The sequence below is a fragment of the Ursus americanus genome, chromosome 21 (assembly GCF_024610735.1).
Source record: "Ursus americanus isolate L20-20 chromosome 21, mUrsAme1.1.p, whole genome shotgun sequence".
Taxonomy (NCBI): domain Eukaryota; kingdom Metazoa; phylum Chordata; class Mammalia; order Carnivora; family Ursidae; genus Ursus; species Ursus americanus.
This window is the reverse complement of record NC_142147.1, coordinates 45,672,741-45,692,825: the sequence shown is the minus strand read 5'-3', so window position 1 is coordinate 45,692,825 and position 20,085 is coordinate 45,672,741. Positions and strand designations below refer to the sequence as shown.

The window sequence follows — 20,085 nt, the reverse complement described above, 5'->3', positions numbered from 1 at the left end:
AGCTGCATGCTGACCTTCACACTGGGAACTCTCCCCGCCCTTACTGGGCAGGGCCAGCTCTGGTGGCCTCCTGGTCACTTTGCTGAACGGCAGCCTTGTCCCACCTAAGGGAGAACAGGAGACCGTCTTGGGAGGAACACACACACACACACACACACACACACACACACAACCTGTCTGCCTAAACGGACCCTCCAGCTTGCTAAAGTTTCCGGGGGAAGTACTTGTCTCAACGGCCCAACCTTCTTTATCTAGAGGGGAGAAGCAAGGGGTGGTCCCAAACCAGTCATGCTGGGCTCTCCTCCCACCTCCCAAACTCCAGGAAACAGACCAGTGGGGGTGCAGAGCCAAATAGAGTTTATTGGCCACCTGCTGATCCTCTCACTTTGAGGGAGTGACTTCCACAGGCTGGTCCACCACGCCCACCCCAGAGGGGCTTCTAGTCCTGGAGGCACCCTAGGCACCCTGGCCCAGCCCCTGGGAGAAGGCACTGTAACAGGCAAGGAGCGGGCCGACTGAGTCCTCCCAGAGTAACAGCCTGAAGGAGTGGGGATGGGGGGCTGGAGCCCTGGCCCTAGTATTTTGGAGGGAGCTGACTGGGGAAGGAGGGTGGCCTCCTGCCGCTCCCTGAGCCCCCCCAGAGTGGTGCTGCCCCTCAGGGTCGTTGAGGTGGGGGTCGGGGGACGAGCAGGCCTCACTTCTCAAAGTGGTCCAGGGGGTAGTGCTCCCCGTAGGTCTGCAGGTGCCGGGCCAGGGCCTCCTGCTGCTTGCGGAGCTGGGCGGGCATCTCCTGGTACACGTCGGAGAAGAGCAGGCTGGGGCTGGGCTTCGGCTTCCGCTCCGCCTGCTCAAAGGCCTCCATCACCTGGGGGAGGTGGGACAGTAGACCAGCCGGCCCCCCATCCCCTACCACTGGGACCCCCCAAGCCTGGCCTCTCCTCTCCTGCACGGTCAGTGCTGTGCTAAACGCAGGAATCGGTGCAGCCTCTCAGCAGAACCAGGCAGCAGGCAGCTCAGAGGCAAGGAAACCGAGGCTCGGAAGGAGGGCCCGAGCCAGGGGGTCCTTCCCACTGGGTGCACGGACCAGGGCTCCCGGCCGGCCGAGGAGGGTGGGACACACACACGCCGCGCATGGATTAGGTCACCTCAACTTTGCCCACCTTCGGAGGATACCCCGCGTGTCCTTCCTCAGACAGGAGGGTGTGGAGGGCAGGCGGCGTGCTGAGGACACGGCTAGGATCCGGCAAAGGCACGTGCCCAGGTCTCCCGGCTCCGTGTCCCCCAATCCTCCCAGGCTTCTCCGCCACGCACCGCCCCGGACCACGCCCCCCAGGGCATGGGTTTCCAACAGAGGAAGGCCCCCACCTTCTTTCGGGACTGCTTCCTCCAGGCCTTCTCCTGCTCGTCGTCCCACCAGCCCCGGCTCTGCAGGTAGTGGCGCAGGCGAGAGATGGGGTGGTCCTGCTTGTCCCAGTAATTGACCTCGTCCACCGAGCGGTAGGCTGAGCTGTCATCACTAGTGCTGTGGTGCCCGATCCTGCGTGCGGAGGGGGCCCAGGGTCAGGTGGGAGCCCCCAGCGGAGGGTCAGGAGGGAGGGGGCAGACCAGGGGAGAAGGGTGGCGATGGAATAAAGGCCACGAAGGGGATCCGATATGGGGGATGGGGTCGTGTTCTGGGGACAGTGACCCATGCAGGGGAGGTGGGGTCAAGGCCTCAGAGAAGGATGCGGGAGGCAGGCACCTGTAGGTCATGGCCTCGATGAGGAAGGGCTGGTTCTCGGCCACCGCCCGCCGCCGGGCCTCCTTCGTGGCGTTGTACACGGCAAACACGTCGTTGCCATCCACACGGATGGACATGATGCCATAGCCCGGGCCTCGGGCAGCTGTGGGGACAGAGAGGCAGATCGGGCCTGGGGGCTCAGATGAGGACCACGAGCAGAGAGCGGGGAGAGGGAAGGCAGGAGAGGGGAGACAGCAAAGCAGCATTCCTGTGACCCCTCTGCTGCAGGCACCGCAGGGAAAGGACTGGGGTGAGGGGCCAGGCAGACTGGGGAGTGGCCCACGAGGCCCCTACCGATGCCGTCCCCGCGGTACTGCTCCGACGTGGGCGTGGAGATGGCATAGCCGTTGTTGCGGCAGAAGAAGATGATGGGGCACTCGAGGGTGGCAGCGAAGTTGAAGCCGGCGTGAGCGTCCCCCTCGCTGGCCGCCCCCTCTCCGAAGTAGCAGATGACCACCCTGTTGGCGTTGGCCCGCTTGGCTGCGTAGGCCGCTCCCACCGCTGCAGGGGGAGGAGGGCGTGAGCAGGAGCAGAGCCACATGCCTTCCCCACCGGCTCTGCCCTCTCGCTCAGCCCCACAACCTGCCTCAGCCGCCCACCCCCAGCGGATGGCCGCTCCCCCCGCCCCCCCCTTGCCGAGCTGTGCAGCCTAAACACCTGGGCGGCCTCCTCTGACTTCCCGCCACTCCCCACCACTCCCCGCGCCTCTTCCACCTTCAAAACTCCCTAGAATCTGACCCTGTGTCCCAGTCAGTCTGATCGCCCAGTCACGGCTCACCTGAGCTCCCAGCAGCCTCCTCACTGGCCCCCTGCTCCTCCCGCCCCACCTGTTACCCTGGGACAGCCAGAGGCCAGTTGAAAAGGTTAAAATGTGAACCAGGATGACATTCCGGCCGGCGCCTCTCTGGCCTCTCTCCCCTGCGGCTCCCGGCTCCCGCCTCCCGCTGCCCTCAGACTCCCCTGGATCTGCAGCCTTTCTGCGCCTGAGTCCCTCCTGGCCCCCCTCCCACGTTCCACACCTGCCACGGGCTCCCCTGCCCCTTGAGCCAGCAAGCCGGCACTTGCCTCAAGACCCCACGTGGTGCCCTCCCGGGCTCCTGGTCCTACTGCAATGTCACCTGTGATGCAACCCCCCCTTCCTCCATCACACGTGCCCGCAGGACTGCTCACCCCCGACCCGCCCCCCCACTCCCCGTGCTCCTGCTGCATGCTTCCTGTCTGTCTCCTCCACTTGGAGGAGGGCTGAGATGGTCGTCCCTTGCTCCCTGCGCCTAGCATGGCTCCCGCATGGCAGGGACTCCATACGTTTGCCCGCTGAACAGCTTAATGGTCACTAAATGGAAGGTAAGGGCCAGGGCCCAGCCTTCTGGAAATCCTACCTACACTCAGGCAACATGCCACCTCCTCTCGCATGCCCGCCTCCCACCTCAGAAGCGCAAACAGCTCCTCGTTCAGGCACTACGAGCTGTAATGCGTACAGGCCTCGCAACCAGCACGCTGCTCAGCCCCACGGACACAGCAACGTGTGTATCTTGGCCGCCGTGCGGCAAAGAGAGTCGAAGCCCAGCCTGGCCCTCGACCGGACTGCAGGGTCCAGAGGGCAGGGAGCGGGGTCAGGTTCTGGGGTCTCCGTGCCACGTGGGTGCGGGCCTGGCCCCTGAGGGGTCTGCTTCCCAAGCTGTCGCTTTTGAGAAAAGCAACTCTAACTGCTCTAGGGACTGTGGGCTTCCAGAGTGAGCTCCAGGGGAGTGAGACTCCGAGGCCTGAGGCAGAGCACGGTCGGGGGCAAGAACCCAGCTCTTTCCAGGGACCCTTTGTGAGGAAGTTGGTACCCGCTCAATCATGCACAGTTGCTGTGTTGGTGAGCGGACAAACGGGATGGACAGTTTGGGAACAAGAGTGCGGTCACGCCAGCTCCAGCCTGCCAAACCAGAGCCCTCCTCTGGACACCCCCAGACGAGAGGGGTCTGTCAGTGTAAAGTCTGGAGCCCAGTCTAGCGCTCTGACCCCGGCACCCACCGGGAAGCCCCAGGAAGGGCAGGGATGGAGAAGGGCTGGGGGGCGCAGCGGAGGACGCTGGTCCGCGAGTCCCAGGCCCGAGTCCTCACCCTGCGGGATCTGCGTGGCCAGCGGAGAGGAGATGGTGACAAAGTGGCGCTCCCTGCAGCCGTAGTGCACGGGCATCTGGCGGCCCTTGCCCAGGTCACTGACGTTGCCGTAGCACTGGGCCATGAACAGCTCCAGGGGGTAGTCCCGGTACATGAGCACACCTGGGGGGAGAGGGCGCCGCGTGAGCCTGTGGCCGGGGTGCAGGGCCAGACCGCCCCCTGGGTGTCCCGGGGCGAGGCCCCTGGCACCCGGCCTCCGTGTCCCTGTGGGTCCCATAAAGGAACTGGACTCGAGCAGGGGCGGCAGATTCAGAGGCTCACAGGGACCAGGCAGGGGGGCAGACCAGAGACCTGTCCCGAAAGAGAGGCCCCTGTTCCAAACACCCAACTGCTGCTCGGGATGGCCGTCGGCCGCCTCTTCAAAAGGCGGCAAAATCTGGCTCGTTTTTTTTTTTTTTTTTAATGAGAAACTACCTGATGCTGATGTTTCAACTCATGCAACTACTTCAACAATCATCATACAAACCAAATAAAACTACGGGCCGCCAGCTCACAACTTCTGATCGAGACAGACAATACCCGAACCTGCTTACGGCTGTAAAATCCTTTCTTCAAACAAAACCTCACCACCACATGGAACCACGCTGGGTGAAGGGGGCCCTGCCTGCTGGGTCAGAGGACAGGAGGGGGTTAAGGTGGTCCCAGGATGAGCAACGACCCGCCCCGGGCCGCCTGAAAAGGGGGACGATCGTCACACCCACACCTGAGGGGCAGCGCTGGGGGTTCGAGGACACCCGTGGAAGCATCTAGAACCTGAGCACTGCAGAGCAGCAGCTGGCTGGTGCAGGCATTTCCAAATCTCTTTACTAGAGAACTCTTTCTTCACACGATGGGTGTAATGGGGGTCACACCGCACAGGAGCCACATTTTGTGCGGGCTGTGCACACGGTCCCTAAGTAATGGCAACACGAGTGTAACGTTTGGTGCCAGGCGCCTTTCTTCTGAGCGCCTTCCAGAAAGTAACTTGATTAATCCTCACAACAACCCCCCGAGGGAGGGGGGATTATTCTCCCCATTTACAGATGAGAACACTGAGGGAGGAGAGCTTCCAGAGCCGGCAGTGGCGGGGGGGGGGGGTCTGTTCACTGGCTAACAGGGTGCCACCGCCAAAACAACCCCCGCAGGCGGTGGGTGCTGCCCGGACAACTGGCTCCTGGGCACGCGCTGGAATTGGGAGTTGGGGTGAGGGGTGCTGGGTGGGGCTTCAGCCTCGGCCTCTCATAAAACCAGACGGGGGATGTCCTGTCACACCACACCACACCACACACACACACACACACACACACACACACACACACACACACACACGGAGTGGCCTCATCGCCCGTCACACAGATCAAAGGGGAGGTACTCCGGGTGTCGCGGGAAAGGCGGGCCGCGTGGAGGGGGCTGCCTCAAAGTGCAGTCCGCAGTCCATCACGTGAGAATCGGTGGCGGCGGGGATGGTGCAAACACAGAGTCCTGGCCGGGGCTCAGGCGGCTCTGACGCGCCCCAGGAAACCGCAGGCCCTGTGGCAACTACTGCTCTAGATGGAAATGTGCGGCCTCCGAGCTCTTTCTGACGTGTGTCCCTTCCTGCTGGTGCCACAGTCGGCACTCCACGCACATCCTCGGTTTATACCACACGGCCCGGCACGGGCAGCAGCACAGGGGCTGCCTTGGGGAGACCCTGCTCCACCCCGCAGGAGGCACGTGGCCTGGGCCCCGAGACCGAACCTCCTGGGCTGCCGGCCGCCTGGCTCAAAGGGACACAGGGCTGCTGGGAGGCTCCTTCCTCCAGCAGGGTCGGGGCAGGGGACACGGGGTGGCGCCTCCACCGCTTCCAGCACTTAGGACAGCACCTTGGCCTTGAAGAGCTCAGCGAGGGCCGAGGGCCGGCTATTGTTCTGAGCGCCCCATATTCTCTGCACTCCGTAGGTGGGGACTGAGAGGGGAGCAGCGGCCTCGTCAAGGCCAGGCACCGGTCTCGCAGCTCCCACCTCTCTAGGGGGCCCAGACGCAGGGCCTTCTGCACGGCCAGCCCCCATGTGGAGAGCCCGGTGGCTGCCCAGGACTCCAAGCCCCCCACTCGCCCTGCCTGGAGTCCTCACCAGAGAGGCCCCTTCTGCCAAAACAGGCAGGAGGCGCTCAGCAAACCTGGCAGGGGCTGGGCCTACAGCCCAATGTCTGGGGACACCCAATACACAGGACATCTGTCCCCCTAGGACGTGGGGGATGGGAGTCGGGTGCAGCGGGCACAGGAGCAGACTGTCCAAGATGCCACGCTCGTCCAGGGACCCGCCTGCCTGGCCAGCCTGTCCCCTGCTGAAGAGTCATCTCAGGTGACAGCACTGCCCCCCAGCACATCGCCTCCAGCTCTGAGTGCTTGCCCAGCACCAGGCCCTGTGCTGCAGGCTTTGTGTCCCCCACCCCGTGATTGCTCCGTGCTCATCGGTGTGCTTCACACCTCGTCTCAGACACTGCTGTCCTGTCACTCCCTCACTCAGAAGGGGCCGGCCCCGGCTGCCACTGCCAGGCCCTCCCATTTGCTCTGCTCCCCAAAGGACACGGCACCCGGAGAGGCCAGGGGACCGTGGAGCCCCAGGCTCTGGACTGGGATCCCCATGCGGGCCCACCTGGGGCCAGCCCCACCCTGACTGCATGCTGCCAGCACTCCCAGGGCAGGGGTCCCAGTGCCATCATCAGCTCCGTGTCGGAAACCACAAAACAGACGCTCATAGGAGAAGCAACTTGTCCCAAACCTGCCAACTGGCAGCCAGCAGAGCATGAGTGGCCACGAGGACAGGCTCTTCCCTACAACCCTGCCTGCCTGGCCTCCAGAGGAAGCCCGCCGCCACATCCCCCTGGCCTTGGCTTGGCTCTTTCTTGCTCAGAAAGCTCTTCTTGGAAGAGCACGTGGGGTAGCTAACATGGGCCTCCCCTTCCTGCCCAGAGTGACTGGGCCCGACCTGCCTCCCCAGGGACCGCAGACACAGGCCGCCAGCAGGGCAGACATACCTGCCTCCCGGTACTGGCCGAACACCAGGTCCGTGTTGTCCAGCGCTGCTGCGCTCCCCACGTGCGTCCCCTCCTCGCCATAGTTAGTCATGTAGAAGGAGATTCGGCCCTGGGGGTACAGGAAGGCCCGGAGGCCCGGGCTCGGTTATGCTGCGCGATGACAGGGAACCATCTGGATAACTGGCCAGCTTCTGGAGACTTCTTTCATCACCAGACACGTCCTGGGCTAGGTCAGGCCGGGGTTGCCGCCTTCACGGAGGAACTGCCAGATTGGTGAGAGCCGGGCGATGGGGCTGTGTGACGGGAGGCCAAGGTGCGTGCCCGGCCCACCAGAGAGGGCGTCAGGGAGAAATGCCCGAGCTGGGCAAAGCTGGGGGTAGATGCAGGTTTCCGGGCAAAGGGAACAGTGAAGGCCAGAAAGCCAGAATAGCTGGGACAGAAAGTGGGAAGGGTGGGGACAGACAAGGCGGCAGAAGCAGTACCCAGTAACGCAGTGAATGACACACCGGGACTTTACCTTGAGAACTGCACCCACGGCTCTCTCCGGGGAGCGACATTTTAGAAACGGCTCTCTGACTGTCATGTGGGAAATGGATGGTGGAGACAGGACTGAGTGCAGCCCGCCAGGTAAGAGGGGGTGGTGGCCTGGCCTGGTCGTGGCAGGAGGCAGGCAGAGGAATGGAGGGGAGAGGCTTAAGCAGAGTCAGAGTGCCAGGGAGCGGAAGACCCTTGCTGGCTGGCCACACCGGTGCCCTAGCCGACTCCCTTCTCCTGAGCCCCCCAATTCTAGAGCCTGGAGAAGCCAGGGGTGGCCACAGACACAGTTCTTAAGTCAGAGACTTAAGTGGAAGTCTGCTTTTGCTTTCTTGATAAAAGAGATGAGTGTAGCTGGCGCCAGCCCTGCTCCCGCCTGGCACACCACTGGGAGGCTGGACCTGTGGCAGCCATCTTGTGAAAATGAGGCAACACATGTGGGATGAAAGCCAGCTCGCCCACGATGGTGAAGCAGAAAGGCAGGAAGTCTGGGCTCCTGGCGTGGTGCTGAGCAGCAGAATGGATCTCTAACTAAACCCATAGGGACAAAGTAAATTAGACGGAAGAAAGCGATACGAGGGGGAAAACGGAGACAGGGAGATGCAGGTCTCCAGCTTGGGCAGATGGGTGGACGGTGGCACCCTCTGCTGAGAAATGGCCCAAGAGAGAGAGAAGCTGCGGTCGAGTCTGGACAGGCTGAATTTGGTGTGGGACATCCAAGGCAAGCAGCCAAGAAGATCTGGGGCTATGAGGTGAAGTCTGGCAGGAGATTTGGGGCACCCCTGGCACAGAGCCAGAACTAAGCTCCCCAGCACCACGTGGGAAGTCAGAGAGCAGAGGTCGGTATCTGAGGGACGCCCCCTGCCTGGTCCTCATGTGTTCTGCAGGCCAGGCTTTCGGTCGTGGTGAGAGAACGAGATGAATAAAGCTTTCTTCTAAGTGGGGAGCCAATTAAAAGTTAATTGACCTCCCACAGCCATGTGGGTGGATGCTGGGTGCTGGAGGCCTGTCGAGGGTGGTGTGGGGAGGAGCCTGAGTGCCCTCCCACCCAGGAAATGGGACCTGGCTGGAGGCAGAGGTCGCTGGTTGTCTACCCAGTATCCTACCCCTCTCCCTGCTTGCTAACCGAGATCTCATTCCACCGGCAGCAACTGCCCGCAAGGAAAGACCACATTTCGGCCTCCCTTGCAGCCAGGAGCGACCTATGCAGTATGTCAGAGGCTACTGGGTGGGACTGCCTGCAAAGTTCTAGAAAGGTGGGTATGAGGAGATAGCTGGGACATGTCTGACCTGACACTGTCCTTCCACATCCTGCCTGGAACGAGGTGTGATGAAGGGAGCTCCAACGGCCATTTGCTTCATGAAGGGCCCTCAAGGCTAGAAGCCAAAGCTGGGCATCCAGTGACATCGTGATGCCACCATACCAGCCCCAAGCAGGTTTCTTTTATCCAAGATAAAACCCTCCTCATCTGTTTAAGCTACTGCATTTGTTTCTGTAGGGTTTGGGGAGTGCTTTGGGGGAGGTCTGTTACTTACAGCTAAACAGAAGCCGAGCTAATACAAGCTGGGCCTTGACCCAGGAGCTGATCCTGAGGCCTCGTCTGCGGCAGCCAGCGCACAAAGGGGCTTTATGTGTTGGGGCTCCCAGAATGCCTACTTCTACCATGCTATCCCCGCTTTTTAGCATACTGAAGAAACTGAGGCAAAGCCAGGAAAAACCGCGGCCCAAAGTCACAGCTGTGATTGGACCCACATCTGCTGGATTCCAAAGCCCCTGTTTGCGCAGCCAACACAGGCGGGAAGGAGCCCGGGCGTGTTGAGAGGGTGGGAGGGGCGGCGTGGCCTGGCCTGGCGGAAAGGCTGTGGCGAGGGGAGCAGAGAGCCGAGGCCACAGGGGAATGGGAGACAGGGGAAGAGGAAGGGCCAGGCCTGCCCCTGTGTGCTGTAGGAGCCAAGGGAAGTTCTGGACAAGTTTCACGGTGGAGGTACTACCCTATTTTGGAAAACCCACACATAGTGCCCTGTGAGTGGGAGTCTGCTAAGTACTGTCCCATAGGCCAGGGGGCCTCATGCTTCAGTCCACAGGGGGACGGCCTGGGGACTTGATTCTCAAGCCCAACCCTACTCCTGACCCAGCAGGTGCAGTGGGCACGCAATGACCCAACGCTCAACTTTCTTCCCCCTTTTCCCACAGGAACCCTGGGCCCTGGGAGGGACGGATTCCACTGCTCTCTTGGATCCTGGGGACGGGCACGTGGTCCTCCTGGCCAGGGGCTGGCTCAAGGGGGCGTCTGTGACCGAACCCGGACCCCGAGCATTAGCCCCGCCCTTTCGCTGGAACGTCAAGGAGCAGACATTCTCTTTCCACTGCTAAGCAGAAAGGATAATCATTGTGAGGCTGGCAGGGTTACAATAGCTAATATTTACTGTGTGCTGGCTAAACACCAGCGTCGCTCTTCCGAAGGCCATGACAAATGCCACCAGCAGTCCTTAAGCCAACCCCATGAACTGAGCACAGATAAGAAAACGGGAGACCTGACAATGAAGCGCCTCTCCCAGGGCAAAGCTACAAAGTGGCAGAATGAAGACTTCGGTTTTAATGTCCATACCCTGATCCTTTCTCTGCCCCTGTCCACGAGCCTAGCCCTGCTACAGACCACTGCTGCTGGGAACGAGGGAAGCCGAGAGAGCAGAAAAGACCCTCGGGGAGAGAAAAACAGGTCTGATAACACTGAGCTCCCTGGATCCAGCCACGCCTGGAACAGGACCCTCTGGACGTGAAGTTACTTGAGTCAATAAATTGCCTCTTTGATACAGACGTGGTGAAGAGAAAGGCCATATGCACCCCAATGTTCATAGCAGCATTGTCCACAATAGCTAACTTGTGGAAGGGGCCGAGATGCCCTTCAACAGATAACTGGATTAAGAAGCTGTGGTCCATATATACAATGGGATATTACTCAGCTATCAGAAAGAACGAATTCTCAACATTTGCTGCAACATGGACGGCACTGGAGAAGATAATGCTAAGTGAAATAAGTCAAATAAGTCAAGCAGAGAAAGATAACTATCATATGATTTCTCTCATCTATGGAACATAAGAACTAGGATGATCGGTAGGGGAAGAAAGGGATAAAGAAAGGGGGGGTAATCAGAAGGGGGAATGAAACATGAGAGACTATGGACTATGAGAAACAAACTGAGGGCCTCAGACGGGAGGGGGGTGGGGGAATGGGCTAGACCGGTGATGGGTAGTAAGGAGGGCACGTATTGCATGGTGCACTGGGTGTTATACGCAACTAATGAATCATCGAGCTTCACATCGGAAACCGGGGATGTACTGTATGGTGACTAACATAATAAAAAATCATTAATTAAAAAAAATAAATAAAAAATAAAATAAATAAATTGCCTCTTTGTTGATGCTGTTCTGACCAGGTCTCTGCCCGCTGACACAACCACGGCTGAGGCTTACAGCCCATCTGACACAGGCGCCCCAGGAAGCCCGGAGGGGCACCCTACTTCTCAGGACCGTGAGCTCCCAAGGGGAAGGCCCAGCAGGTCTTCCCGCCTGTCCACTCCCAGCACAGCCATGCCCCCAGCCAGGAGCAGGGGAGGTATTTTTATGATCTGGTCCATCCTTCTGCCCCCGGGCAGCACCCTTCCCACACTCTTCCTCCACACCATCAAGAGCACCCCAAGAACTCTGAGGACCCCAAGACAAAGGATCTCCATACTACCCTGTCCTCCTTGGGAGTTATCTTCTGGCTCAAACACAGGCAGGGAGACCTCAGGCAACCCCCCTCCCCAGCCCGAGCCCACGCACCTGCCGCTGGGACTCGTAGAGGATGCGGTCCATGGTGTTGAGCAGAGTCATGCTCCTATAGAACTTGAGCACCTTCTCCTGGGGCAGCTGCGGACGGAGGCACAGACAGACATGGGGCAGTTGGGACCAGAGAGGAGACGGACAAGGGGCCTGGGCGTGGGAGGCACAGTGGGGGAAGGAGGGGGCCTCTCACATGGGGATCCTCGCTGGGGTTGATGATCTGGCCCTGCCGGTCCATGACGCGGTAGACGGGGATCCCGGAGATGACATTGGGCTGGATGAATTCTAGCTTGTCTATGAACTCCGCCGAGGCCCCCGGGAACTGGGGCTTGTCATCCAGGGATGGGAAGTGCTGCTGCTCCTGTCTCCGGGGCAGCTGGGGAGAGAGGAGGGTGGGGGTGGGTACTCAGGTCAGGAGCAGCGGGTTTCCCTGGCTGACCTCACGGCAGGCAGTGTGGCCTGGCAGTTGAACCCCCAGGGCCCCAGGGGACCCTGCGGCCTGACGCACAGGGTATGGATCTCAGCCTCACTGCTTTCTCGATGTGTGACCTTGGGCAAGCCACTAGAATTTCTTTGTGTCTCCGTTCCTCAACTGTAAAATTGGGGGGAAGATACTATCTATCCCGCAGGGTGGCTGTAAAGATTAAACAACTCAGTAGAGAAGCAGTCACGGGGCACAAGAACCGGAAGCTGTTCTATCAGGGGCTTCGCTCTGGCATTCAAGGCCTCCCCAGTCTGACCAGATACCCCCTCTCTCCATCTCCCACTGCCACCGCAGGCAACCCTGCCCCCCAGCGCCCTTGAGTCAGCCAGACGGGCTCTTCACTGACCCCACACAACCAGGGCGGCCTCCTAGAATCAAGGAAGTCTGTGAGCTCTTAGGTGTCAGCCTGCCTGGGTTCAAATCCCTTGCTAGGCGACCAGAGAAAAGTGATTTTCCCTCTGCCAGCCTCTCCTTTCTCATCTGTAAAAGGGGGACCACCTCATGGAAGTGTCATGAGGCTTAAACGAGATCCTGCACGTAAAACTGGTTAGCAGAGTACTTGGAAGCCGTACAGCAAACGCTCGGAAGAAGTGTCAACTGTCGCCTCTGCCACACACGGCTGCCAGCCCATCTCTTTACTAGAATGTCTGCGTGCCCCCCCAGCCCCCTGGCAAACTTCTGCGCTTCGATGGCCTCTGCACTCCAGTCCTAACCCCCATCCCTCCGGGCCCAGACTGACTCCTTCGACAAATATTTGAGCACCTGCTTTGTTCCGAGCCCCGTGCTGGGTTCTGGGGACCTAAGAGAAGCAAGACATCTGTCGCTGCTGCCCAGCAGGGAAGCCAGCTGCTGAGCAAGTATGGCTGAGGCTGGGGCTGGTCCGTCTCTGCCCAAGAGAAGCCTGAAGCATGGGAGAGTAAAGCAACCTGGGGGGGGGGCAGCTGGGGGTCAGAGAAGGAGCCCCGGAGGCTGGGGTCGCAGAACACGCCAAAGGCAGAAGGCGAGGGACGGGATGTCACTTGTGGAACCTGGAAGAAGTTGGGCGGCTGGAGGAGCCCTGTGGGGGGCGTGGCACCTTCTCAGCTGGCGGGGAAAGGCCACTGGTCGGCACAGGATGTGCGCCAACCCTGTTTCTCAGCCTTGACCTGGTCTCAGCGCTGCCGCTGCTCCCCTTTACCAAGCACTTGACGGCCGCGGGCGGAGCTCTGTACCCACAATCTCACTGGGTCCTCAGAGTGGTCCGCACAGTTGGAGGCACAGACTACCTGCTGTGACCCCTGAGGAGGGAGGAAGCTGAGACACAGTGGGGGGGGGCAGGCCGGGCTGGGCTGACATTCAGATCCCCAAGCCCGTCTCCTCACCCCAGCTGCCTCAGCTGACCCAGTTTCCCAGCCACAGCTCCCTCCCTGCAGCTGCACTCCCAGGCGGAGCTCCAGCAAGCACACCCTGTGTCTCCCACCAGTGTGCTCAGCTGTGCACCCCACTCCCCTCCTTGAACTGCCCAGCAGAGCGGCCGAGGGGGGGCGGGGGGAGTGCGAGCACCGGGGCGTTTATCTGCACTCGTGGCTGTGAGGAAATAAAGGAAATGACACTGCCCACGGCAAGGCACGTCCAGGCCTGACCACGGCTTCCCCTGCTTGCAAGGGAAGCTGCTGGAAGCCGCTGAGCTCGGGCCACCCGCACGCCCCCCCTCCCAAGCACCCACATGGCCAGGCCTTTCTGTCCCCTCCCCCCCCAGGACTGGAGGAAGGGCAGGGAGCGTGGCACCTGGCTCACAGAGCAGGCGCTGGGCAGGCCATTACGAAGGGACCTTGGAGGCCGACCAATGGGGGTGCCGGGATCTGAGCTCACCGCATGGCTCTTTGCAAATTTCCTCATCTGTAGAAAGGCTGCACAGGGCTGTTGCAGAAAGTTCTGGCCATGACGCACACAAAGGGCTCAGCACAGGGATGGGATGCGTTTCTGAGCTCAAAACTTGGTAGAAAGGAAAACCACCCCAAAATCTTGGACGAGTAGGAAACGGGAAACAGAAAATGGCTGGCCCTTTGGGAGGAGGACAGGGAAGAACTGGGGAGAAGGTCTGGCAGCAGGGCACACCGGACAGTAACAGAAGACGTGGAACAGGCCAGCTGGGGTTCGGGGCAGCAGGGGGCAGAGGACAAGGTCACAGGGCTGAGAACAGACTGGGCTTTCAGGACAGGACTCTGCCTGCTTCCGGAGGCTAGAGAGCTGCCATCGGGTCACCCGGGCACACCCCCACACTGCACTCGGGCCTTGCGGGGGTCAGGGGCTCTTCCTTCCTGGGCCTGTGGAGATGCTGGGGTCCCCAGGGCCACTGTGCGGACTGGGTGAGTGGCCAGCCCAGAGGAAATGCTCCACCGGGGGAGGGGTGGTAGAATGGCCCAAGGAAGGATGCGACTCCACCCTCTTTTTCTTCCGATTGTGGTGGGGGGGTGGGGATGGGTTTATCGTGGTGGCCGGTAACTTACAATGGCAGAGGCTATAGAGATCTACACAAAGCCTTGCTCCCACCACCCAGGAAACAGAGAGGCCTGCTCTGGAGGGTCTGGTCCGCCCACCAGGTACTGGGGTGCCTGCCCCCTGTGGAGCCACTCCCTTTGGCACCAAGGTTAAGGTTAAGACTCCCCGCAGAGTAGACTGCAGCCTCCAGGCTGTATAACTAGAGCCCCCTGAGCCTGTTTACTACTCCAGAAGCAGGAGCAGGACTACCTATCTCCCAGGGCATCACGAGGACGACACTGAGCTGACGTGTGCACACAGAGAACATTCTGTCTGCACCCCTGAGCAGCTCACAAGCATATTTGATGATCATTACTATCCAGCAGGTAGCTATGGAATGGCGCCACACCGGGCCCTGAACTGGCTGGAGAGGAGAGGGACAGCGGGGGGACAAATACCAAACACACAGGTTACAGTCAGGGGCAGGACCGCCAGATAGTTACCCATGCGGCTGGGGAGCATGAGGGACTCCGGGGCTAAAGGGTTCTGTCCCTTTCCAGCAGCGCCACCACGTCTCCCTGAACTGGCGTCCCCTTGTGGAAAGAACAGGAATTGCTACTCCATAGGCCAGGGGTGAGGTGGGTACCAAGCACCCGCTGTGGCTCTAGGGGGATTTTTGCTGCCAGCGGCAGAGGGAACATGAGGCCTGCTGGACCAGCAAGGGTGAGCCAGGCAGGGGCTAGGGGGGAAGAAGGTGCCAGTCCCCAGGAACTACCAAGGCCAAGGCAAGAGAAGAGAGCCTGGGGACCAGTGAGGCTGCAGCACATTAGTAAAGAGCGCTAACTCCGTGGCCCACAAGGCTCTTCCTTTCCGCCTCTGTGCCCTCTGAACCCGGTGAGGCAAGCACTACTGTCTCGCTTCTGAAAAACACAGCTGGCCCCGAAGCTCAGAGGGAGAAAGTGACTTGTCCCAGGGCAGGCAGATCCTGAGTGATGTCAGCATCGGAAGCCAGGCAGCCTGACTACAGCTGCCCCAGGAGGCTGGAGAGAAAGGTGGGGTGCGGCTGTGGACGGTTTTGTGGGCGGTGCCAGCGAGCTGAGTGCTCTGCATCTAAGCCAGTGGAGCCCACCCGAACCCAGGGGCTTCGGCAAGCACTATGCAGCCCGAGGCACTGCTAGTGGGAAGCCCCGAGGGAGGACACCCTTTCCCTGATCGCATCATACCGTCCCTGGAGAAAAACTGCAGCCCCCACTTCTTGAGACCTTCCTTACTGAGTACTTGGGATACATGGTAAGTGTCTCCTAAGGACCATTTCCTTTCATCTTCACATCTCTCTGAGGGAAGTACCACTGCTGTCCCCATTTTACAGATGGACACTGCTGGGGGGGGTCAGGAACGCTTCTCCGTCTCTCTCTCTCTCTCTCTCTCACTCTTACTCTCAAGTAAGTAAAATCTATAAAACAAAAGGGGGTGGCTCAGTCGGTTAAGCCTCTGCCTTCGGCTCAGGTCATGATCCCGGGGTCCGGGGATCCAGCCCCACGTCAGGCTCTCTGGGCCTGCTTCTTCCTCTCCCCCTCGGCCTGCTTGTGCTCTCTCTCTTTTGCTCACTCTTGCTCTCAAATAAAGGAATCCTTCTTCCAGGAAATGACCGTCAGCTGACACCTAAAGGACCATATTCCTAAAAAGGCCTCCAGGTGGAAGGAGCTCATCCAAGGGAAGGAAAAAGGGCCCGTGGGGCTGAAGCACAGGGAGGGAAGGGCATGGTGGGGGCTGAGGCCGGCCCCTCCACCGTAGCTTCTCACCAGCCCCGAGGGCCCCAGGCAGAAGCTGCAGATACATGCCAAGACTGGACCCAGCACGATGTTGCAAGACTTAAACCAAAGCCCTATTGCTTCTCCTAGCAGCCTGGTACTATGGAGAGAAACTGGGCTTTAGAGTCCAGAACTCCAAGTTCAGACCTCACCTCCCTGGGCCTCAGGATAGGAGAAAACTGCCAATACCTTGCAATGTGGCTGTATTAGATAGAATAATGGTGTGAGTTGGTAGTGTAACTCATAAGGGCTCCCTGATGTGAAAAACGAGGCCTTGTACCTTAAGATGCCAACCAAGAGGGAGATGGACCCATATGGCGAGGAGACAAGTAACGACCATCTCCATTCGAGCCTCAACACACACTGGGCACTGCCACTCGGAGATAGCGCGTGGGGCGCTGGGGCACGGGGATCCCCAACGGGCTGCCCCTGACAGCTGGGTCAGAGAAACAACATCACTGTTGATCCACACAGACGGAGCTCTAGGTGCTCCCTCCGTCCCAGAGTAGGGACGCCAGTCTCCCCATCTGCTAGGCACAGAGGAGTAAAGTGACTTGGCTGGGGTCCCTCTTGCTTCTTGGCGTGGTAGCTGAGAAACCAGCTCAGGACTCCCTGACAATTAAGTTTCCTTTCTTCTCTTCTCCCTGAGCACTGAAACATCTGCTATCACCTGGGGTAGAGGGGGAAGGGAGGGAGGATCAGACAAACGCCTTCCGAGCAACAGGGTGTTCAGTCGACAACATGGTGAAAGGAGAGGCAAGCAGGCACAGATGAAGTCAGGCAGCCCCAGCCTTTCCCCCAACAACCCAACAACACAGCCTCTCACTTCCCCCAAAGCACTGACGATCTCTGGGCTCGGCCGTGATGGGCTGAAACTACACCATCCAATATGGCAGCCACCAGCCACTTGCGGCTACTTAAACTGATTAAAATTAAATAAAATGAAAACTTCACTTCCTGGGCCATACTAATCACACTGAGAGCTCAGTAGCCATGTGTAGTCAAGTGGCTACTGTACCGGGCAGCACAGGTCTAGAACACCATCGCCACCACAAAAGGTTCGAGTGGACAGATCCTGGTCTACGAGCATGTTTGACTAGGGGCGCCTGGGGGGCTCAGTCAGCGAAGTGTCTGCCTTCAGCTCAGGTCATGATCCCGGGGTCCTAGAATCAAGCCCTGTGTGGGGCTCCCTGCTCAGTGGGGAGTCTATTCACTCCCCCTCTCTCTGCCCACCCACCCCCATAAGCACACTCTCTCTCCTTCTCTAATAAATAAATAAAATCTTAAAAAATATTGTTTAAAACCTTATTTGACCAAATCCCACTACTCCTTCCCTTCACTCAAAAGAAGTCTCCTTTTGGGGCGCCTGGGTGGCTCAGTTGTTAAGCGTCTGCCTTCGGCTCAGGGCGTGATCCCGGCGTTCTGGGATGGAGCCCTGCATCAGGCTCCTCTGCTGGGATCCTGCTTCTTCCTCTCCCACTCCCCCTGCTTGTGTTCCCTCTTTCACTGCCTGTCTCTCTGTCAAATAAATAAATAAAATCTTAAAAAAAAGTCTCCTTTTTAATCTTAGAAAATACAAGTGGGAGAGGGCCGGCTCAGTTGGTACAGGGTGTGACTCTTGATTTCTGGGTTGTGAGTACAAGCAAAACACTGGGTTAGAGAGAACTTTAAAAATAAATAAATAAAATCTTAAAAAAACAAACAAGTGGGAGTAATAGAAGTGGGGAAGAGAATACAAGGACTATAATAATATATAAACTTAAAAGTACACAAATAAAAGCTAGGTACTCTGAAAGAGCCCCTCCAAAAAATCCCCCCCGTCCCATCACCCACCAAAAAATGAAGGGGGGGAGTCAAGAGGGAAAAACAGCAGGGAGACTGACCCTGGAAAGAAGCAGACTTAATCAGCCATAAATGACCTTTCCCTACTTTCTGCCCCAGTCCGGCCCGCCTCCCGCCCCACAGGCGCAGCCAATGGACTCTTGGGACTGGGATCAGCTAAGCAGGATCTGATCTGATTGCTCCAAAAAAAAAAAAAAAAAAAAAAAAGCGACAAAGAACAGCCCAAAGGCAGGAAAGTGCCCCACCTCCACCCTGCTCCAGCAACCCTTTCACAAGTACCTGCTTTAAGCGACTCCTTTTCCTATCTATGTCCCCTCCCCTCTCACCTGGCCCATCCTCTTCACCCTCCTCCCCCGCTTCTGTCCCTATCTAGAATGTCTTCCCATAGATTCTACCTTCCTTTCCTAATGGATTAGGGATCAGAGGGTCAGACCCAACCTCACAAGATCTGGACCGTTTTCCCTCCAAGGACCCTCACCAATGCAGGTCCTGCCAAGGTCACCTTCTTTCTTCTCCTGATCTCCAAGGTCAGTTTTTGTCCCTTCCCTCCACCCTCACTTTCAACAGTGACCAACATTCCTACTGTCCTTATCAAATACCAGGTCCAGTTCTCAGCACTTTACATTTTTGACTTTTACTACAAGGTGATCAGTTAGCATTTTAGAAAGAGGGAAATGCACCCCTCTGTAGAGGTCCAGAGGAGCAGTCCTTTGCCCCAGGCCACACACCTGAAAAGCACCAGATTAGGGATATGAACTCACCTTCCGAAACACTGCTCTATGATCTGTGAAATTTCAATTCATGGCTCTTCCACAGCTCAATGCCTCTCTCTCCCTCTAATCAAACTGCCAGCTAGACTTCTGTGTGAACTTGCTGTTAGCGGCAACAACCCAAGGGGATTCTGACCGTTTTGATAAGAATTAAGCATTTCGGGGCGCCTGGTGACTCAGTTGGTTGGGCGTCTCCCTTCAGCTGGGGTCATGGTCCGGGGGGTCCTGGGATCGAGCCCCGGAGGAGCGGGGAGCCTGCTTCTCCCTCTCCCTCTGCTCTTGCTCTCTCTCTCTCAAATAAATCAATCAATCTAAAAAAAAAAAAAGAATTTATTGGGGGCACCTGGGTGGCTCAGTCGGTTAAGCACCTGCCTCCGATTAAGCATCTGCCTTCAGCTCAGGTCATGATACCGAAGTCTCGGGATCGCATCGAGCCCCACTTCTCCCTCTGCCCCTCACCCTGCTCATGCTCTCTCTCACTCCCTCTCTCTCTCTCGCTCTCAAATAAATAAATAAATAAATAAATAAATAAATAAATAAATAAATAAATCTTAAAAAAAAATAATTAGGCATTTCTTAAGTGTTACTCAGAAATGTGGGCAAGGTGGTGGCCTGTCTGGACCTCTCTCCCTCCTCTTTTCCCCAACAAAATTTCACGGATTATCTCCTCTATTGAGCGACCAAAACAGACAAGGTCCCTGTTCTGGCATTCGATTTTTTACATAATTCATTTTGAAATCAGAACTAGTAAAGGAACAAAGAAATGCAGGCACTTTAAAAGCCCTCGTCGGAGAACCCGATCTCTCTTTTCTCCTTTTTGAAGGGGGAGAGGAGTTCTTTACCAAGAAGAAAGTCTCTCCCTTGGCAGTTTCACTCTCCAACGCCTGCGAGGAAATGTCTCGCCTTCCTCCCTTGTCCCTCCACGCGGCCTCCCGTGGGCATGAGTGGCAACTAAAGAGGAATCTCCTCCCTCTCCAAGTTGTCTCCCTCCCTCGGGGCCCACAAAGGAGCTGCTTCACTTTTCTTCTCCTGAGGAAGTGGAAGTTCTTCCCGAGTGTCCCTTCCGATTAGTTCTCCCAGTCCCTGTCCCTTCTGTGACAGCCCTTCCTTCACTCCCTGCACAGATTCCACAACGGAAGACGGCTTGACATCCCTACTCTCCCTCGGGGAAAACTCCCCAGGTACTCACAGATCTAGCCAGCCCCCGAGCCCCAGGCCGCCGCAGGAGCAGGAGGCCAGCCCGGTCCAAGCCTCGACTCGAGCCCCAGACCCTCGCTGCTGCAGCCGCCACCGCCATCTTGGCTACCAACCCCTCAGCACTCCGCCCCTCCCCCAGCTAGACTGGGGGCTGACCCTTTACGAACCTGATTCAAATGCTAGCACCGCCCTTCCAGAAACCACGAGCTACCAATC

The 20,085-nt window shown here is 58.4% G+C and overlaps 1 protein-coding gene across 2 annotated transcripts; it reads right to left on the bottom strand.

Annotated features, from left to right (window-relative positions):
- Positions 1 to 340: 340 nt before the first annotated feature.
- On the bottom strand, positions 341 to 19,994 carry BCKDHA (branched chain keto acid dehydrogenase E1 subunit alpha). 2 transcript variants are annotated; one of them, XM_045780678.2, is made up of 9 exons: positions 19,862 to 19,994; positions 11,499 to 11,681; positions 11,306 to 11,392; positions 6,946 to 7,054; positions 3,889 to 4,050; positions 2,075 to 2,281; positions 1,742 to 1,883; positions 1,366 to 1,537; positions 341 to 865 (listed from the first exon to the last, which is right to left on the bottom strand). In XM_045780678.2, exons 1-9 carry the CDS (start codon positions 19,967 to 19,969, stop codon positions 695 to 697), a joined length of 1,341 nt encoding a protein of 446 aa, XP_045636634.1. In that variant the 5' UTR covers positions 19,970 to 19,994; the 3' UTR covers positions 341 to 694. The 2 variants fall into 2 exon arrangements, with proteins under 2 accessions (XP_045636634.1, XP_045636709.2); XM_045780753.2 differs by lacking the exon at positions 19,862 to 19,994 and adding an exon at positions 18,664 to 18,949.
- Between the last annotated feature and the right edge of the window lie 91 nt (positions 19,995 to 20,085).

Coding starts and splice junctions, on each gene's coding strand:
- BCKDHA (XM_045780678.2), bottom strand. CDS start 19,969: ATGGCGGTGGCGGCTGCAGCAGCGAGGGTCTGGGGCTCGAGTCGAGGC. Junction 4,051..6,945: donor CGGCCAGTACCGGGAGGCAG/GTATGTCTGCCC, acceptor CTCTCCCCCCAG/GTGTGCTCATGTACCGGGAC. Junction 866..1,365: donor GGAAGCAGTCCCGAAAGAAG/GTGGGGGCCTTC, acceptor CACCTCCCCCAG/GTGATGGAGGCCTTTGAGCA.